The following is a 21,721-nucleotide window of genomic DNA, read 5'->3' on the forward strand; positions in this document are numbered from 1 at the left end:
TCTGCAAACTGAGTTCAATAATGGACAAACATGGGACATAGGAACCAGTCCTTTAACTATTCCTGCTTTAACTCCTATTGTTTGGAAAAGCTTAAAGCTTAAAATAATCAAAATAAAATGTTGAATAGTCTATATAGAACCTAACAATGTGTAAAATTTAAAACTTTTTTTCACAGCATACTTGAGTTATTAAGAGACATGCTTGGACAGACAGATTGACAGTCAAAGGTATTTTTCAACTTGTATTTGAAAAAGAATCCATCAGTGGAGCAATAGACAAAACGACCATATAGCATTCATCAATATGCTCTTAGCTACATTCATTTCATATACATGTATCTCCCTTTATCAACATCAATAAGTCTTTATAAAAACTTTAAACAAAGAAGCAATGCATAAATAAAACTACACTCCTCATCTTTATATTATCAATAAAATAAAGCACATGTGTAGTGTTCAAATTCAAATATGAACTAAAATAAATGATCAAAGTACAGCCTATGATAGATAGCTTGTTCCCACTCGCCCAAACCAAATTAAAATAACATGCATGTAGTTCAAGATGGGGACATGGTTTACTACAATCAAGTATAGGATCAGAAAAAGTGGATCTAGAATGAATGGAATCTCTGTTGAAATTTTAATAATTTATCATAAAGGGTCTTTTCTAATAAATCAAATTATGATCTTTTGCTATTACAGAAGTCTGTTGCTTCCATTACTCATACATTACATTCTAGGTGAAGACTTGTACTTAACATTTCTTATGTCATACTTAAGTATAACTATCTTTTCTCTTTGATTCAAACTGATTTTTTTAGATAACAATATTCCATTATGACTTCAATTCATCCAGACTCTGAGTAAATCATGACCAAACTACAGTTAAATTTTCACTACAATTCATTCATTACTTGCTTCATTTAGCTTCAATAATCCTTGTACAACAACCCTATTATTATACACAGCAGAACATAATGGTAGTGTATCTATAAATCACTTAACCTCGTAATTTATGGTTTAAAAATATTTTTTAATAACTTATTTTTATCTTGGAATTTTTCATAATTTTTATAAAATCTGAATTCTTTAAGACAGCAATATGATAATATTATACTTGTATTTACTTAGCTGGACAATCTCAAGAGTGATGTTTATAAAATGTAAACCATAAACATAAGATACCAAATCAGGCTGGAAGAGTTAAACAACATTAATTTATCTTAGTTAATGATATGTATGTGAGGAAAAGATGTCTAATTCTCAGCTATTATTTAAAATTATTTTTAAAATAAAATTAGCTTTAATGAGCAAGCTTACATAACCAATGCTTCCAGGGGGAAAGCTTATAAGTAATCTGCTTGCATATGTTTTCTATGAAGGAAGTGCCATTTGAAATAAAGCCCTTATCCTGAATGAACTAAATTGGACTTTAATATAGACTTTAGGCCTATTTTCTGCTGAAAGGAATCTCTTTATCATTTAATTGTGAAGTATATTGGACAATCAATAAAACTGGTGAAAGTTATTTACTTAAAAGAATCACATACACCTTGTTCAAAAAGTCAAACAAAATGACACTTCAGACGTCAGTTAATATTTTTATCAATTGTCAATGTTTACTGTAGAAATAATGGACAAAAAGTTCAATATCCTCTTGTAATATTCAAATTTTAAGCAAAAATATATTTCTGTATAGAAGACCCACTGGTGGACTTCGGCAGTTATCTGCTCTTTGGTCCCGTTGTTGTCTCTTTGGCAAATTTTCCATTTCTATTCTCAACTTTTTTCCTGTCCTATGCATATAAGACATGTTACAATCTCTAACAGTTTATATTGAACTAGCAATGTATTGGTCCAGTCTTTACTGTTAGACTATGTTCATCATTGAATGATACACATTTACTGGTCAGTCAATGCATTTATTTTAATGTACACTCTTTTCTTCCATTATAATATAAAGTCTGTTAGGGTAAAAACTGGACAAAATATTATCAAAGGATATCATCTTATAAACTTATCATCAATGTCCATACCGTGCAGAGATCATACCAGACTAGTACGTGCAGAGATCGTACCAGACTAGTACCGCCTGTATTGGTCATAATGTAATTAAAATTCAGATGAATGAATACCTTAGACTAACACCACCATGAAATTTATATATGGTATAATAACATTAGGATAGTGCTATAGCCTTAAACCATACTGTCTGTTGGACACTAAGTGTTTTAATAATATAATAATTTTGTGGTTTTATACATCAGTAGACATGTGTACTATAAATTTTTAAAGAATTCAAATTCAAGTTAAATATTTCTATAAATCTGGGTCAAGTACAGAAAGTTGAGATAGAAGAAATCTTTTAATACTTGGTATATATATATAAATATCATCCTTATAGGTCATATAAATACCAAATTTAATATAAAATTGAATATCTAAAACCAGGAAGGTATTTGAAGCTTTCTGTTCCTAGAAGCTTTCTGTTCCTATAACATTTTGACTTTGACTGTTGTGAGGTGCTGAAGGATCTTTTTCTGGAACTCAGGATAAGGTCTTTTGCCACTTTTGCAGGAAATTGGGATTGGGTCTTTATTTTTCTAGGTAATTCTAGATTTCAGGACTCAGGAACTAATGATTATTTTTTTTAACCAATTCAAAGGAATGTTATACACAGTGAAGTCAGACATTTTTCATCTGTATTTTATTTATCATTGTAATTGTTGTACAGATGACATAATACAGAATTATTTATTGTGTTTTTAGGAATTCCTGCATACAAATATCGCTATCAAAATTTAAATTGAAGTTTTCATTTTTGTACATTCACCTATATCATCACAATTTTATCAAAAACTAAAGGCTCTAAAGAGCCTGTGGCGCTTACCTTGGTCTATGTGAATATTATACAAAGGAAGCAGATGGATTCATGACAAAATTATGTTTTTGTGATGGTGATGTGTTTGTAAATTTTACTTTACTAAACAGTCTTGCTGCTTACAATTATCTCTATCTATAATGAACTTGGCTCAGTAGTTTTAGTGGAAGAGCCAAAAACCTCATTTTACCCCTATGTTCTATTTTTAGCCGTGGCAGCCATCTTGATTTGATGGCCGGTTCACCGGACACATTTTTTAAACAAGATACCCCAAAGATGATTGTGGCCAAGTTTGGATTAATTTGGCCCAGTAGTTTCAGAGGAAAAGATTTTTGTAAAAGATAACTAAGATTTACGAAAAAAATGATTAAAAATTTACTATAAAGGACAATAACTCCTAAAGGGGTCAACTGACCATTTCGGTCATGTTGACTTATTTGTAAATCTTACTTTGCTAAACATTATTGCTGTTTACAGTTTATCTCTATCTATAATAATGTTCAAGATAATAACCAAAAACAGCAAAATTTCCTAAAAATTACCAATTTAGGGGCAGCAACCCAACAACGGGTTGTCCGATTCATCTGAAAATTTCAGGGCAGATAGATCTTGACCTGATAAACAATTTTAAAGACATGTCAGATTTGCTCTAAATGCTTTGGTTTTTGAGTTATAAGCCAAATACTGCATTTAACCCCTATGTTCTATTTTTAGCCATGGCGGCCATCTTGGTTGGTTTGCCGAGTCACCAGAAACATTTTTTAAACAAGATACCTTAATGATGATTGTGGCCGAGTTTGGTTTAATTTGGTCTAGTAGTTTTAGAGGAGAAGATTTTTGTAATAGTTAACGACGACGACGGACGCAAAGTGATGGGAAAAGCTCACTTGGCCCTTCGGGCCAGGTGAGCTAATAGAAACACAGCCAAAAGTTCCCTATTTTCAGTACTTAAGAAAACATATCACACTACATTTTAATATCCATGTCCATTCTATGATGTTTAATTTTTCTTAACATTTTTTACCTTTAGTATAACTTGATACTTTAATTGTGCATTTTAATTACATTTTTGTTAAATATAACTGGTACTTATACCCTAAATTGAAAAATTCAGCTACACATTTTCACACAGGAAGAATCATGTTAAACTATAATATTTCTGTCAGTTATTTGACAAATGTTCTCAACTATGAAATATATTTAACCTATTTATTTATGTAAATTAGTATTTTTACTATAACAGTGTGAAACAACATATAGCATATAAAAGTTTTCGCAAGTCAATTTTATTGGACTTCAGTATCTTATATTACAGTAATTGATAAAATTTTGAAGCACAATAATACAAAAGTGCATGGACACCATCCAAAAGAGTAGGATAATCTGTCAAAACGAAATATTATGTAATCTATACTAAATGTTTTACTTTTTTACTAGCTGCAAATTGTATTTATGCACGAAATGTTTATATATTTAAGCTATCTAAATTCAATATGCCAAATAATTTTGCTCAATGCATTCAGAATCTATCTAATTATTCATTAAAAACTGAACATACACACAAATCCAATTACATACTGTAGTCTCTGAATTATAGTCATTTTATTTCAATTAAATTTATATATAGCCCTAAAAATTATAAGAGATCAAAAATCACACAAATACTTTGTTTAGTTCATTCTACTGGTATCAATACTCTGGTTTTATTTTTTGGAACAGTTTTTATAAAGCAGCAAAAACTGTAAATTGGTATGTTTTTCACCAAGTTCGAATGTTCAAATTTTTATTGCTAAACCATTAGGATATGTATTCAGGATTTTTCTGTGGCTGTGTCTGCTCTTCCTTTAAGATCTTATGCTACTAGATATCTTCATGAAGCTAATAATAATCTTATGTGATATAAGCAAAAAAATAAAACCCTTGTGAAAATTTACTACTTCACAGTTTAATTATAAATACAATAGAGGTGAAGATACCAAAGATGTATTGAAACAAATTAGTCCAGGACAAACTGACAAGGCCATGGCAAACAATTAGTCCAGGACAAACTGACAAGGCCATGGCAAACAATTAGTCCAGGACAAACTGACAAGGCCATGGCAAACAATTAGTCCAGGACAAACTGACAAGGCCATGGCAAACAATTAGTCCAGGACAAACTGACAACGCCATGGCAAACAATTAGTCCAGGACAAACTTACAAGGCCATGGCAAACAATTAGTCCAGGACAAACTTGCAACGCCATGGCAAACAATTAGTCCAGAACAAACTGACAAGGCCATGGCAAACAATTAGTCCAGGACAAACTTACAAGGTCATGGCAAACAATTAGTCCAAGACAAACTGACAAGGCCATGGCAAACAATTAGTCCAGGACAAACTGACAAGGCCATGGCAAACAATTAGTCCAGGACAAACTGACAAGGCCATGGCAAAAAATGAAAAATGACCAAAAACAAACAATAGTCTACAAAACACAACATAAATAAGAATGTGTCCCTAGTACATGGATGCCCCATCTATCCTATCATTTTCTATGTTCAGAGGATCGTGAATATGGAGTAAAAACTCTAATTTGACATTAAAATTGAAAGATCATGTCATAGGGAACATGTGTACTAAGTTTTAAGTTGGTTGGACTTTAACTTCATCAAAAACTACTTTGACCAAAAACTGAAACCTGAAGTGGGACAGACGGATGAATGGACGGACGGACGAATGGACGGATGGACAAACAGACGGACGAACGGCTTGAAGCACAGACCAGAAAACATAATGCCCATAAATGGGGCATACAAACAAAATGCTGAAAAAACTGCATGTACTGGAAGTTAGTTTCGGAACTAATTGTTTGCCTTTGAATGTGAAATATTCTCACATGCAAGTAAATTTGTCAAACAACTATTTTACTCTGCATACAAAAAGATATATATAAGCATGTCAAAAATTTGGTTGTAACAGGATATAACATGACCATGAATACAAGAAAATTGGAGCTGTACTGAAAAGTTTAATGCTATATTTTACACATGATTTAACTTTATTATACAATATAACATATTTAAATTATGTAATGCTATACATTAAATTAAATTAGTTTGTAATCTTGTCTGCTGTGAAATAGCCATTTATCAATGAATTGATTCAAAATTCAGTTTTATAATACAAACTGAAAAATTACTGAAGTCTAAAGAATACATGTTCAATTATTCTACAAGGATGCCTTTCGCAATCCACTTATTAATATTTTTGTAATCCATGAATGTGAAGTTTAAGAAAGCATCTTCTTGTAACCACCTATATTGATTTACCGTAAGCATTCTAGCATTTACAAAGCAAAACATCTTATTCTGATTTGTAGGGTTTGTCTGTCAGCTGGTAAAATGAATCTCCTAAATAAATACTTTTGAAAATAGATAGTTATGTAATAATATAAGTTAACAGAAAATTACTGATTTATTTACCATTTCCAATGATGTTTTAGAGGTTTCATTATTTTAGGGGATGTTGTTTCATTAAAATGTATTTCAATTTCTGCTTATTCTTGTTTATCAACACATCTTGAAATTCCTGACTATCTTACAATAATTCTATTGAACAATATCTATTACTCAAAATAACTAACAATATACCAAAAGCAGGGAAATAAATTCATTGAAAAATAAAACAAGGTCAAGGTCAGATGACTCCTGTCAGATTGCCACATTCTTAAATAATTTTATCAACCAAATATAGTTTACCTATTATTCAAATCAAATTACAATCACTTTCAGCTGAAAGATATATTGACAACTAGCATAAAATGATAAAAAAATAATAATTAATAAATATTGAAAGCTCAAAGATGATATTGCTAAAAAAAAGTCATCCCCTACCTGGATATAAAGTGAATGTATAAAATACAACTTGGAAAGGTAAATGTAAAAAGTACAAACTAATATAAAGATATTTTTATAGAATATTAATCTAATACAATCTTGATTTTGAATCAACTAAAGCCACAACATCTTTATAATAACTTTCACAAATCTGTACGAGATTGGTAACACCCACTAGAAAGTGAGGAGAAAATCATTTCACAACTGTCTTGAGAATTATACCAGGAAGCATCCAAATACTTTACTCTTTTATTGAAGTACTTAAAGCAAAGATTTAGACAAATTCTACATTAAAAAACTGAGGGTTATCATCTATTTATTACAAAAATATCTGTGAAGACAATCTTCATGATCTATGATTAGAAATTCGGTCATATCAATTTTTGCAAATAAAATCATTTTGGAGGATCAAAGGCTTTGAGAGGGAACAGCAATTTTCTGAGTGAATTAATGTTGGTATAATTGTTGCTTTCAGATACAAATCATACTAAAGTGTATATAGCTGGTATAATTGTCAGTTTAGACGTTATCAGTGTAATTATTATGATCACTTTTTATGTTTTTAAACCCATTGATGATGTCATAGATGAATTTTAACAAGTTTTACTTCGCAGGAGGTTAAATATTATCTTGTTCTATAGTGGATAGTTGGTTCAGAATACTGATGATGGCATGATTTAAGTAGTGCAAAATAGTTATGAGGGCTAATTCTCGCACATACTGGGTCAATATTCGAAAGGTGTTTGAAACTAAAAGAAATTTTAGTACCGTTGTCTTCTTTGAATACAAACTCAAAATACTCCATATTTTTAATCATCATTTAATTGGAATCATATAAAGGATGTAATGTTGCCGCAACCTAAAGTTACACACAAGAAGCTGTTTTAACTTATCAAATTTAGTTTTATTGAAAGACTTTTGACCTTATAATAAAAAAAAAATTTAAAATTAAACTTTAAAACAGAAACATGTCACAAAACCCTTGTTACATAGATTGCTTTATAACTTCTTAGATCTCAAACCAAATTAGAAGCATTTTAAGCAGAGAGTTATCATACAAACTAGAACAAATTTCCCCTTTGCATTCCCAACCATCCTTAGTGTTATGCTGTAACACTAATACGACTGTACTTCAATGTGTACATGTACAACCTGTTGGGACTGCTTCACATAACTCTTAACAACATAGCTTCCAAGACCTTCATTCAACAGTAATACTACTTATCCCTTGCAACAAGGGCAGCCTTGAAGGAGAAACTACTGTTCGCAATAAGACAAAATCAAAATCCACAACAGTTAGCCACTAATTAAGAAAACATAAACACCATATATTTGTACTTTTTCCATTCTCACTGCTCACCTTTACTGATTCAGATAAAAGATCAATTATAATTGATGAACTTTTAATAACTCCCATTACCATATAAATACCATAATATCATATTCAAAGTTATTCAATTAAAAAACAATTTACCTAAAGCTTTTCAAAACATAAATTTTATATATTTTTTGTATCATAAATCTAAAGACTTTTTATTCATTCGAACTAACATTATAATAGCATTCACAGACTTTAACTTCGTAAAATTCTTACTCACAAAATCAACAATATGTATGAGAAATAAAGATTTCTACTTTGCTTCAAAGAGGTTATCATCCTATAAGAATACTAATGTACATTTTAACCTTAATAAAAACATTGAAAGTTTCAAACCATTATCATAAAGCTTTGTTGGTTGGGTAACTAATTACGCATAACCTCACACTAAAGGGTGGACAGTTTGTCAAGTTTACACAACTAAAGCTACAAGATGCCCCAAGCTATGAAAGATGGTCTTCAAACTATTAAAGCTTAATTTGTTCATATATTTTACAATGTGAAATGAAATTTTGATAAAGCAATACACAAATCTAGAATCTATTGTTTACAAAAAGCATTTTCGATAGTTAATCAAACAGAGGGCCAAAATGATGAGATGTGAATGTTTCTAGAGTGCAAAGATAAACTTTGTCTCACCTCAAATTGAAACATTCAGTAAATGGTATACATGTATATAGAGGATTCCCTTGGTCTGTGTCTACCAATATATCAGGTAAATAAGAAAAAAAAAATAAAAGAAGATGCTTGGTATGCATCAATGAGACAGCAACCACCTGACAAAAATAAGTAAAAAAACTGGGTGTCCATACAATTTATAAAGCTCTTAAACAATACTTAGTCTTTAAAAAAGTTAAGTACAAACAATTAAAGATCTGCTTTAAACACTCAATTATCGCTGCCATATAGCTTTTTGTGCTGATGTGGCTGTTAAAGCATTCACCAATAAACCAATCAACACTTAATTTGTCAAATAAGAAAACAAAATATAAAGTATGATGCATGAAAACTACAGGTGATGTCCAAGGACTTGAATATATAGCAGGGTTAAACTAGTCTTTAAATATCTACAGTCAAATTGTCTGAATTGACCCTTAAGTAAATTTTAGCAACATGCATTCAATTGAATAGCACACTTAATGTCTAGCTAAAGTAAATCAATTGAAGAGCTGGACAGATTGTTTAGACATCTGTCTATGGTTGAAGACTATATGCTGCCTTCTAAATGTCATTTCATTATTTTTGCTGTTGGATTGCTGTCATTTATACAGTTGCAACATCTCCTTGCATCAATATGTTAACCAATCCCATATTCAGTCAAAACCATAAAGGTATTCAACTTAAACTTCATTCATAAAATTTTTAAAAATTAAATACTGAAAATTATATAAGCATGGATAATTTTAAACGTTGTATGGGTAATAACTATGTTGGAAAAGAGAAAACGTAAATGTCAAATGAAATAAGGTAAAGGCTGACATTTAACAAGAATACATTAAACTGAATGTCACCACTAATTTGTACAAGTATGTAGATAGCTTATCTGTGATCAACAGATTTGGGTGTTCTTAAAAGATCGTAATCTCACTAATCAGTCAGCATAAATCAATACATGTACTGGTAGGGTTTAATTTTCAAATCAATTAGTACTAAAATCTTTTTATTATTTAAAACATATAAAATTTCAATTAATTTTTAAATAATTTCTCCATCAATCTGTTTTTGGGGTTTTGGTTAAATTGGTGTGTCTCTGTCATGCTCATGTAAGTAGTTATTCCTCTGGAATACTTTCATGTCTTGACCAAATTTGAAGTATTTGTACCAAAAGTTGGATTGCAAACAAAGATATTATATCAATAAATTTAACAAATGGAAAAGTAATAGCTGGATTGTACTAGCTTCATGCTGCTGAACTCAGTGCAAATTCTAAACTATACTTAAATCTCACAGAAATGTGTCACATTTCAACTTAAAATTCTAGAAAAAAAAGAAGGATTATAACGACAACAAAAACCAGCACAAGTTATTTATTTTATGAGATTTCATAGTTCTGTAACATTCATTTCAAAGTTGTGCAGCACCTGGTCTAGAACAAAACAATCCAATGTATGACTCAGTGTGTCAAATATTAGAGTTCCACTTTATAATGACGAAAAGGCATCCCAGTTATCCTTGTATCTTAATTTTGTTCTACTCCACCCCATCTGATAACATAGCTAATAGCACCTAAACATCACAAATAAACTTGAACCATTGTTTATGTCATATGAAGAAAACTATGGTTGAAATCTGTATATTATTACTTGTGACTGTATTAAAATTCTGGCCCCATACTTCTGATCTATGGTAAGCTTCTAATGTATACCAGATTTTGTACAAGGTTTCTGATTTGGAAGACATATTTTTTATATTATACTTCTGATTTGTACTAGGCTACTGAATTAGACCCACTTCTGACCAGCTGACTATTGACCCACTTATAATTTGTCCACATGTCTTATTTGTACCAGACTACTGATTTAGACTTCTGATTTGTACCAGACTACTGATTTAGACCCATTTCTAATTTGTACCAGACTACTGATTTAGACACCATTCTGATTTGACCCCATGTCTGGTTTATACTAGGCTACTGATTTCGACCATCTTCTAATTTGATCCCATTTTTCATTTGTATCAGGCTACTGATTTAGACCCATTTCAAATTTGACCCAACTTCTAATTTATACCAGGCTACTGATTTAGACCCACTTCTAATGTGGCCCCATAACTGGTTTGTACCAGGCTACTGATTTATAGACCCACTTCTAATGTGACCCTATTTCTGGTTTGTACCAGGCTACTGATTTATAGACCCACTTCTAATGTGACCCTATTTCTGGTTTGTACCAGGCTACTGATTTATAGACCCACTTCTAATTTGACCCATTTCTGGTTTGTACCAGGCTACTGATTTATAGACCCACTTCTAATTTGACCCATTTCTGGTTTGTACCAGGCTTCTGATTTAGACCCACTTCTAATTTGACCCCATTTATGATTTGTATCAGGCTACTAATTTAGACCCACTTCTAATTTGACCCCATTTATGATTTGTATCAGGCTACTGATTTAGACCCACTTCTAGTTTGACCCCATTTCTGATATGAACCAGGCTTCTTCTGCTGTTGTCTGCTCTTTGGTAGGGTTGTCATCCCTTTGACACATCCCCCATTTCCATTCTCAATTTATTCTAATTTGTACCACACTTCAGGTATCTTCTGTTTTTGTTTTATGTCTGGACTTTGACATGTAAACATCAGCATACCAAGTTTATATTTAGATAACATGAAGCAGGTTTCAGACAAATAAGAATTTTGTCACAAGTAGATATCATATATATATCATTTGGCAATCAAGTTAACTTAATGCATGTGAATAACAACTAAATTCATCTACAGGACACCAAAATAAACAGCTTCTACAAACAACAACAAATAAACAATCTTTTGTCTTGGCAAATAACTGCATACTTCTGATAGTCATCACTTATAGTATCCTATCATCAAATTAATACTAAATTCACACCACTCAGCAAATATATTGCAATTATCACTGTAAGCATTTCTATCGGAAAAAAAAATTTCATTTCCTATTTGCGGTTACTGCTAATACATGAATGAATATAACATGAATTGTGGTATAATGACATTATCAAACAACTATTGCTCAGGATTTTGATATTCAAAGATTTATTCTCATCAACTTTTTCTCCTGGTGAGGTGTGTGGATTTGAACAAATCTAGAATCATACAAGGACTAATAAAGAATGCATAGGGAATAAAAGTTACATGCCTGATCAATTGAGTATGCAAATTGTCCTTGGCAAGTTGCTGTTCCTAGCCTTGAATGAACAAAAACTTAACTTGTTACATAAGACCATACATAATAACTGAAATAGCATCTCCCTGTGATATTTGTATGAATGGTTTTATTTTTTGTTTAGTCTCATTACCTTATACATATCTTTTAAAATTTGGTGTGAAGTTTTATATATGTACATCTCATCAGTTTCACAAGTCAGAATCAATATCTGCTTCATGACAGACGTTGACAGAGCAGGTCAACATATCATGTAGTGATATACCCTGCCTTTAATATTATTTAAACTTTGTATAGAAGATATCAAGATACAGAAAAAAGATATGTAGGTACAGCTCAACATGACATTAAGGATAATTTAAAATACATTTTTGTGTTTGTTGTCATGCAGAAATTTTGTCAACTGCTGAAAATTTAAATGTTAGACATTAAATTGTAACATAAAAAAAGTTCATTTGCTGGGGTGTTGTTGGTTTTTTTTTCATTCATTCTTGATTTTATTTCTTAAACATTTAATTATTTGCCGTAATAGTATTTATTTTTAGTCTTTATTTTTGTAAGTACATGTTTTATTTTTTTTCTTTATTCTTTAGTACATGTTTTTATTTATGCCTTAATCTTTACGCTATATGTCTCCTTGGTTGAATACAACAGTAGTTAGCTCTTTTTTTTTCAAATATGGTCAAAACTAGACCTGTTTGTTACATGTCTAGCATCTGTAGACTGATAAGCTATTCATTTTAATGTCTTCTGTTTAAGATTGCTTCAAAAATCATAGAGGAGCACTTAAATGTTTTGCACAAGTGGAGAAGTTTAAGTCACTATTTGAAAAGCTTGATAGACATTTCAAATTAATTTCAATAATTCAAATGATTCAACTTACCTGTTTTTGTTTGACTGCAAGCATTTTTACAAACATCTTGTGTTAAAAAATTATTTTCCCCTGCATCACATCCACCAAACCAAAACATGCGACAGTCTCTCTCTGTTTGGTTGAAATACCATCGTACTGTATAGTTGCTACAAGATCCAACTTCAGGAAGTTTTAAGCAGTTCTCTGCAGTAGCTGTCAGAACAAAAACACAATTTAATAAAATCACTAAACAACAAAAACTTATCCGAAGAAATTTAAGTTTTTCCATGATGTTTAAATTAGTTCTGATATGTTTTTAACTTGCACTGAGACAAATGTTGAGTGGGTGAATTTTTTTCTTGAAGTTGATGATGGTATTGTAGGCTGTCCTTTCTAAACACTAGACACTATCCACTGACTCATTCAAAACTTATGAATAAATGAAATAGGAAATCTCCATTCAAGCCACTTATGCAACACAAATAATCATTAAAATTTTGAAATCCACTCTACCATAAAATCTGTGTTGCTCCTGTAAGTTATGAATGAAAAAAAAAAATATGTCTTTAGGTCTGGTGTATATTTTTTTTATATTAATATAAATTTCCACTTTTATAAATCTTGCAAAAATTCAATAAAGAAAAGCCATGGGAAATGAATTATCACTGTAGAATCCAATGATTTAAATATAATTCAGGTATTTCATCCACATTTACATTATGGTATCTTAATGGTACATGAGAATAAATGTGATCCTATGTACAAAGGTTGTGGCTATGCGTAAGTATTTAGATGAGACGTTATTGTTTATTCAAACTTAGTTTAGAGAGGGACTTGCTTAAGCCACACCTCTTTATATACTTTTATTGTCCACAATGAAATTAAGGTGAGGATACCCAGGGGATATTTGAAAATGATAAACATTTAAACTTTCTAAGTAAATTACTTTGAAAATGTTAACCTATTCAAAAAAAAAAGAGAGACATTTAAATATTTAGGTAGATAAAATATACTTCTATCCTCATAATAAGAGTTAGATCTGATGATGAACATATATCTAGTGGATTCTCTGGAAAATATTCAACAAATTATGAAAATATGATAAATGAAGGCGTGTAAAGGAATTTCTTAGTATCTACCTGTCAAACACAAAGAAAAGTGATAGTTTAGTGTTAACTTTCATTAAAATGGTGTTGTATTTTAATATAAATATGACATGAAAAATGGCTATTTATGTTTAAAAACAAAAATACAATAATTCCTGCTTGTTTTGAAATGATTAGAATTAAGCACTTAAGCATGAGATTTAGATTTAACTTGTGATTATAAGTTGATTAATTGGATTTTAATTCAATAAAAATGATGTAAGTGATTCCAGGTGTACTGGTCAAGATTAAAAGGTTTATTATTTTAAATATCAAAAATTAATGTATTTACAACTGTGAGTACTATAATATACACAGGACATATTAGAGAATTTAAACTATTTAAAGGTTTATGACCCTTATGTAGTCCATAATGTAGTACAAAATATTCATAGTGAATATCAAGCAGCAAAGATACTCAGTAAAAGAGACAATCAGAATACTTGCTAGTTTGTCCATGTTATACTACAGTTTATTGTTTACAACAAGACCTAATCAACCTTTACAATCCCCCAAAAAAGTGAGCTGAGTCAATTAAGTCAAACGCACCTTGGTGTACTGGAAAAGGTATATACTTGTAGTTTTTAACCTAACATCTTTATTTAAACTAAAAGAAGAATCTGTCTATGGGACACAGATGACCCCACTTTGAACCATGCAAGAGTCAATGTACAAATTTTAACATGATCTGTGGGTCACTTTTACCACTTTTTCTGGATATATTATTTTATTCAATGTCCCTTTTAAATGGATATATTATTTATTCATAACTTTTTTAACTATGCAATTTTAAAAGAGCCTAACACATTGAAGTGAAACTAACTGGTATATTATTTAAACTCAATAGTTGACCATAAAATGTATCCATTTTTTCATATGCCATCTATTCAAAACAGCAAACAGTATCACTGCAACAAATCAAAAATCTTTTTTTTTTTAAATTTATCCAAAAAAAATTGAATCTAATGATATATATTACTGAACAAAACTCCCCTCAATCCATTTCAACATTATTACAAAGAATGATTATACAACATTGTATAACTAATGAGAGGAGAAATTAAGTATCATCATTAAACAATAAACAAGAGAAATGCATGTTATTTACACGCCTTGTAATATATACGACATGTTTATCGACTATAGTTATTTCTTTTGATATTCATAATTACAAGCAACAACAAAAACACATAACTTTCTTTTTGTCTAGATCCCATTTGAAATTCTATACAGTTTCAACTCCCAATCTTAAAACTAGACACAATGTCTTCTAATCATTGCTAACCAGAAGGACCAAAGATTGGTTTATACATCTATGGTAGGACTAAACTTTTCTCCCCTTCATATACAGAAGTGGTTGAGGTAAAAAAAAAAAATACAAACCTCTAAGCAGACATGATTCTAATTAAAGTTATTCACAGCAGATAAATTAGTTTCAACCAGATGCTCCGCAGGGCGTAGCTTTATACGACCGCAGAGGTTGAACCCTGAACGGTTGGGGCAAGTATGGACACAACATTCAAGCTGGATTCAGCTCTAAATTTGGATTGTGATTAAATAGTTGACACAGCATAGGTTTCTGACACAGAATGAATGTGTTCTAATGAACTTAAAATTTTTGTTTTCTCTTAGAGCAATTCACTATGCTGTTGAATATTAATCCTCTCAAAAAAATGTTTGAAGAAATTTTCTTTTTTATTTATGAAATTTCAAATGAGAAAAATTGAACCCAATTTTTTTAATCACATCCCCCTTTCCCTTATTCCAAAACTAATCTCAATTAAAATTTCTAATGGAGTTTGCAACAATAACTACTCATTTAAATACATCATAAAATATTAAGATGTAAAAAAACTGCTTGTTATCACTGAATGGTAAAGATTATTTTAATTTATCAGTTGGTAGTAAAAAGTGAATATACATTGTATATTGTATATAACAAAGATTTAAGTTGATTCTGGACAAAGAAAGATAACTCCAATTAAAAAAAAATCTTGCTATTGCACAATATTTTGCAATTAGATATTTCTTGCTTACTATTCTGGACAAAGAAAGATAACTCTAATTAAAAAAAAATTTGCTATTTCACAATATTGTGCAATTAGATATTTCTTGCCATTGCGCAATACTGTGCAATTGAAAAGACTTGCTATTGCACAATACTTAATATAATAATTTTAGATCCTGATTTGGACCAACTTGAAAACTGGGCCCATAATAAAAAATCTAAGTACATTTTTGGATTCAGCATATCAAAGAACCCAAGATTTCAATTTTTGTTAAAATCAGACTAAGTTTAATTTTGGACCCTTTGGACTTTAGTGTAGACCAATTTGAAAACAGGACCAAAAATGAAGAATCTACATACACAGTTAGATTTGGTATATCAAAGAACCCCATTTATTCAATTTTTGATAACAAAGTTTAATTTTGGACCCCGATTTGGACCAACTTGAAAACTGGGCCAATAATCAAGAATCTAAGTACATTTTTAGATTCAGCATATCAAAGAACCTAACTGATTCATTTTTTGTCAAAATCAAACTAAGTTTAATTTTGGACCCTTTGGACCTTAATGTAGACCAATTTGAAAACGGGACCAAAAGTTAAGAATCTACATACACAGTCATGACAGTTAGATTCAGCATATCAAAGAACCCCAATTATTCAATTTTGATGAAATCAAACAAAGTTTAATTTTGGACCCTTTGGGCCCCTTATTCTGTTGGGACCAAAACTCCCAAAATCAATACCAACCTTCCTTTTATGGTCATAAACCTTGTGTTTAAATTTCATAGATTTCTATTTACTTATACTAACGTTATGGTGCGAAAACCAAGAAAAATGCTTATTTGGGTCCCTTTTTGGCCTCTAATTCCTAAACGGTTGGGACCTAAACTCCCAAAATCAATACCAACCTTCCTTTTGTAGTCATTAACATTGTGTTAAAATTTCATTGATTTCTATTTACTTAAACTAAAGTTATTGTGCGAAAACCAAGAATAATGCTTATTTGGGCCCTTTTTTGGCCCCTAATTCCTAAACTGTTGAAACCAAAACTCCCAAAATCAATCCCAACCGTTCTTTTGTGGTCATAAACCTTGTGTCAAAATTTCATAGATTTCTATTAACTTAAACTAAAGTTATAGTGCGAAAACCAAGAAAATGCTTATTTGGGCCCTTTTTGGCCCCTAATTCCTAAAATGTTGGGACCAAAACTCCCAAAATCAATACCAACCTTCCTTTTGTGGTCATAAACCTTGTGTTAAAATTTCATAGATTTCCATTCACTTTTACTAAAGTTAGAGTGCGAAAACTAAAAGTATTCGGACGACGACGACAACGTGATAGCAATATACGACGAAAAATTTTTCAAATTTTGCGGTCGTATAAAAAGGACCTTTAGGTTCCATTTAAAGTAATGATGAAAATGCTAGTTTTTGAAAACAAGACACCTAAGATCAGAATGGCTAAAATTTCTAAGTAGCTTTAGAATAGAAGGCTTCAGAGAGAAGGTGTTGATAAATCATTGCAACAATAATGTTTGAATCAAACCTTTAGGCCAAATAAGGTAAGAACTAAAAGAGGTCTAATTTGCTCTTTTAGTACAATGATTGAAATGTTACCTATTATTAATACTTGTAAGTGTATTCAATTAAAAGATCCCACAATGATGAGCATGCTGATATCCTTTAATTGGATTGTAACTACTTGAGAAGTAAATCTATCATCTTACATGATACTTGAAATTCTGGTTCGTGACATCGTTATAGCTTTAGATGAATCAAGAGTAGAAAAAGGTCAGGTTATAAATACCAAATTTAGGGTAATCCAAATTGATCTTCTGGTCTTTTTATTCAAATTGTAATGAAGCTTTTTGTTCAGCTTGTCTCATTGTTTTATGATTAAGTAATGCAAAAGTTCATGCATGCAGTTGAATCTCTCAATTCTAATATGAACTATGAATTGAAAACTATATATTTAATAGAAATTAGCTCAGTTTCCTAAGTGGGAATGAGAAGTTTATTGTTAAAAATTATACATTGTTTTGTTAAAGTTCAAACATAGTGTTCAAGCACTATCATGGATCAATTTTGAGATACAAATATTAGCAGATGTGGTATGAGGTATGAGTGCCAATGAGACAACCCTCCATCCAAGTCACAATTTGTAAATGTAAACTATTATAGGTCAAAGTAGACCTTGAACACGGAGCCTTTGCTCACACCAAACAGCAAGCTTTAAAGGGCCCCAAAAATGACTAGTGTAAAAACCATTCAAACAGGAAAACCAACAGCCTTATCTACACGAAAAACCAAGAGACAAGAACAAAAAACAACCACTGAACATCAGGTTCATTTTATCCTTTTATGTACATTTATTGGTTTATATAGATTTCTTTTCTTGCATTAACCATAGTTAAAAGAGTTGGAAAAACATTGAAAACAACCACAGCATTTTAGAATAGATATATCAAATGGATCACAGATTATTCAAGGTTAGATCATTAGCTTGAACTAGGGATAATCCAGCTGATTTTCAATTCTTTTTCTTTAAGCCAGTACCTTGATTGATATTGAGCTACTGATTCAAATACTAGTACATATATATTACCGCGTAAAGTTTTAGCTCATTCCTCTGTTTCCAAAATCATATACTACTGTACAGTAACTGTACAAACTACAGATTTGGCAGAAACTGAACACCACAGAAAAAAAACAGTTGTTTCGACTGAGTGCATGTACCTATTAAAGGGAAGAAAAATTATAGTCAATATTGCAATCAAAAGTCCTTAAACTATAAAAGAAAATTTGGTAACTAGACCAAACCTAAATTTCAATTGAGGAATTGACCAGTAAATAAAGGAAATGAAATTCATGTGACAGTTTTATGACCCCGTCCATATGATTAACTTTGATGTGACAGGGAGACCTGCAGTGAATAGCTAATAGGGTTATAATTACAATTGTGGGTCATAACCCGTTTTATCAATGGTTACCCCACATAAAATATCCATCAATACTTGAAATCTTACTGTTGGTTTTATAAGGTAGAATTAGCTGTGCCAGAAAAATTGACAATCTTCAATCATTGTTTAAAGACTATTAGACATTCAAGACACATGGTCTAGTTTACATTTCAAATATACCCGACTATAAATATTATATTGTAAGTACTACCAGGTCAATTTAACACTAATAGTGAAGCCCTATCTGAATGTTGTAGAGTTGTATAAGAGATAACAGTAATTTTAATCCTCTGGACAAATACCCTCTTCATAAGTGGATTTCTACTTTAACGTAATCCATTTTACAAACAGTCTCTTTGGATATTCAACTCTGCTATCACTGTAATATATTATGAAATACATAATTCACCATGGAGTCAAAATATCTTATATTCAATCAAAGGAGTTTTAGATTAAATGTAGCAAATCGTTTAAATCATTTGTTTGATGTTAAGCACCTTCAACACTCAAATCCTTTCAAATTTTAAATTCTGTTAAAAAGAAAATAAAAAAGTAAGAGATTAATCTTGAAAGGACAAATTGAAGAAAAACTAAAGCTATAATATTTTACTATGTCTTAATCTTTCTTTGATGATTCTATGTGTTGCCAAACTTAAAAATCTATTAATTCGAAGTTAACTTATATACCTCATCTTACGAAAAAACTACTTTCTAAAATTTAAGGATAAAGGTTAACTTTTAGTTTATGGAACTGTATCGGATTAACCCAGGGAAGAATGACTTTAAAGTACCTTGCACTAATCACCTGTTAATTAACTTGTAAAAGTGCATTTGTAATGAGAATAGACTGGTCATATAACTTTCATTGAAGTTTTAAACCTTCCACTAAAAATCAATTATGCAACAAGGGTAAACATTTCCTATGTGAAAGATCAACATTTCTTAGAGAGGTTATTGGGTAGAATTTGCAAGTATATTTCATTCAGTTTTTTACACATTTAAACTTTAAGCTCATTCATACTTTGAAGTAACTAAACCCACTTTTTTGTTTACCAAAAAAATGTCCATGCTTACGTAAAATGACAGTATATTAACTCTTGAATGTATGACATAACACAGGAGAAAAACTTGGTAAAAAGTAAACCACATTTAAGATATAAGAGATTTATTTGACCTTTTTAACTTATTTTATTTGAGCACCACTGATGAGTCCATTGTAGTTGAAAAGTGTATCTGGCTTCTCTAATTTTAACCCTGGTATCTAAGACTCGATCTAAGATGAGTTTATATGCATTCATTTCAACAATGAATCAAATAATTCAAAATAAAATCCAATAACCCTCTTTATGCAATTCCAGCTGAACACAACCAAGGACACCCATAGAACTACTAGCTTCTGGCTTAGGGCAGATACATAAAGAATGTGGTGTGTTCAAATGTGTTTCTGAGAGTTCAGATCTCCCATTAGCTTGGTACAATGGTGCAACAGTACAATATTAGAACAAACTGTTCAAGTTATTTGACTCAATAAATAAGTGATTTAAAAAGAAACTGTCTTATACATTATATGCAGTCTACAAAATAACAATAGCCATTACTTAGGTGCCATTATCAACAAGAGTGCACACACTGAAATGTCTCGCCTTCTTTACTAATCATTGATATTATGTTGATAGTCCTAAGTATAAAGCTTTATTACAACTGTCACATCAACTTAACATTAACCAAGATAGCTAAACAAAGACCAATGAACCATGAAAATGAGGTCAAGGTCAGATGAACCATGCCAGGCAGACATGTACAGCTAACAAAGCTTCCATACAACAAAAATAGTTGACCTACTACTTATAGTTTAAGAAAAATAGACCAAAACACAAAAACTTAACACTGAGCAATGAACCGTGCAATTGAGGTCATGGTCAATAAAACCTGCGGGACTGACATTTTGATCATAATATATTTCCATTCACCAAATATAGTTGACCTTTGGCATATAATATTAGATAAAAAGACTAAAACTTATAAACTTAACTTTGACCACTGAACCATGAAAATGAGGTCAAGGTCAGATGACATCTGCCCGCTAGACATGTACACCTTACAATCATTCCATACAACAAATATAGTAGACCTATTGCATAAAGTATGAGAAAAACAGAACAAAACACAAAAACTTAACTATAACCACTGAACCATGAAAATGAGGTCAAGGTCAGATGACACCTGCCAGTTGGACATGTACACCTTCCAGTCCTTCCATACACCAAATATACTAGCCCTATTGTTTATAGTATCTGAGATATGGACTTGACCACCAAAACTTAACCTTGTTCACTGATCCATGAAATGAGGTCGGGGTCAAGTGAAAACTGTCTGAAGGGCATGAGGACCTTGCAAGGTACGCACATACCAAATATAGTTATCCTATTACATGTACTTATAATAAGAGAGAATTTAACATTACAAAAATTCTAAACTTTTTTTTCAAGTGGTCACTGAACCATGAAAATGAGGTCAAGGACATTGGACATGTGACTGACAGAAACTTCGTAACATGAGGCATCTATATACAAAGTATGAAGCATCCAGGTCTTTCACCTTCTAAAATATAAACCTTTTAAGAAGTTAGCTTATGCCACTGCCGTAGCCGCTGCCGCCACCGGATCACTATCCCTATGTCGAGCTTTCTGCAACAAAAGTTGCAGGCTCGACAATAAAATTGAGAAAGGAAATGGAGAATGTGTCAAAGCGACAA

At 31.0% G+C, this 21,721-nt stretch overlaps 1 protein-coding gene across 13 annotated transcripts in view; it reads right to left on the reverse strand.

The window, feature by feature from the left end:
- LOC139517421 (papilin-like) overlaps nucleotides 1–21,721 on the reverse strand; it is a 125,575-nt gene that overhangs the window by 41,504 nt on the left and 62,350 nt on the right. For all 13 annotated transcript variants that reach the window (XM_071308423.1, XM_071308416.1, XM_071308422.1 and 10 more), the window contains one exon: nucleotides 12,883–13,065. In XM_071308423.1, the coding sequence (XP_071164524.1) occupies nucleotides 12,883–13,065 (183 nt within the window). The remainder of the gene's footprint in view (nucleotides 1–12,882; nucleotides 13,066–21,721) is intronic.

This window comes from Mytilus edulis, chromosome 3, assembly GCF_963676685.1.
Source record: "Mytilus edulis chromosome 3, xbMytEdul2.2, whole genome shotgun sequence".
In the NCBI taxonomy this organism is placed as follows: Eukaryota; Metazoa; Mollusca; class Bivalvia; order Mytilida; family Mytilidae; genus Mytilus; species Mytilus edulis.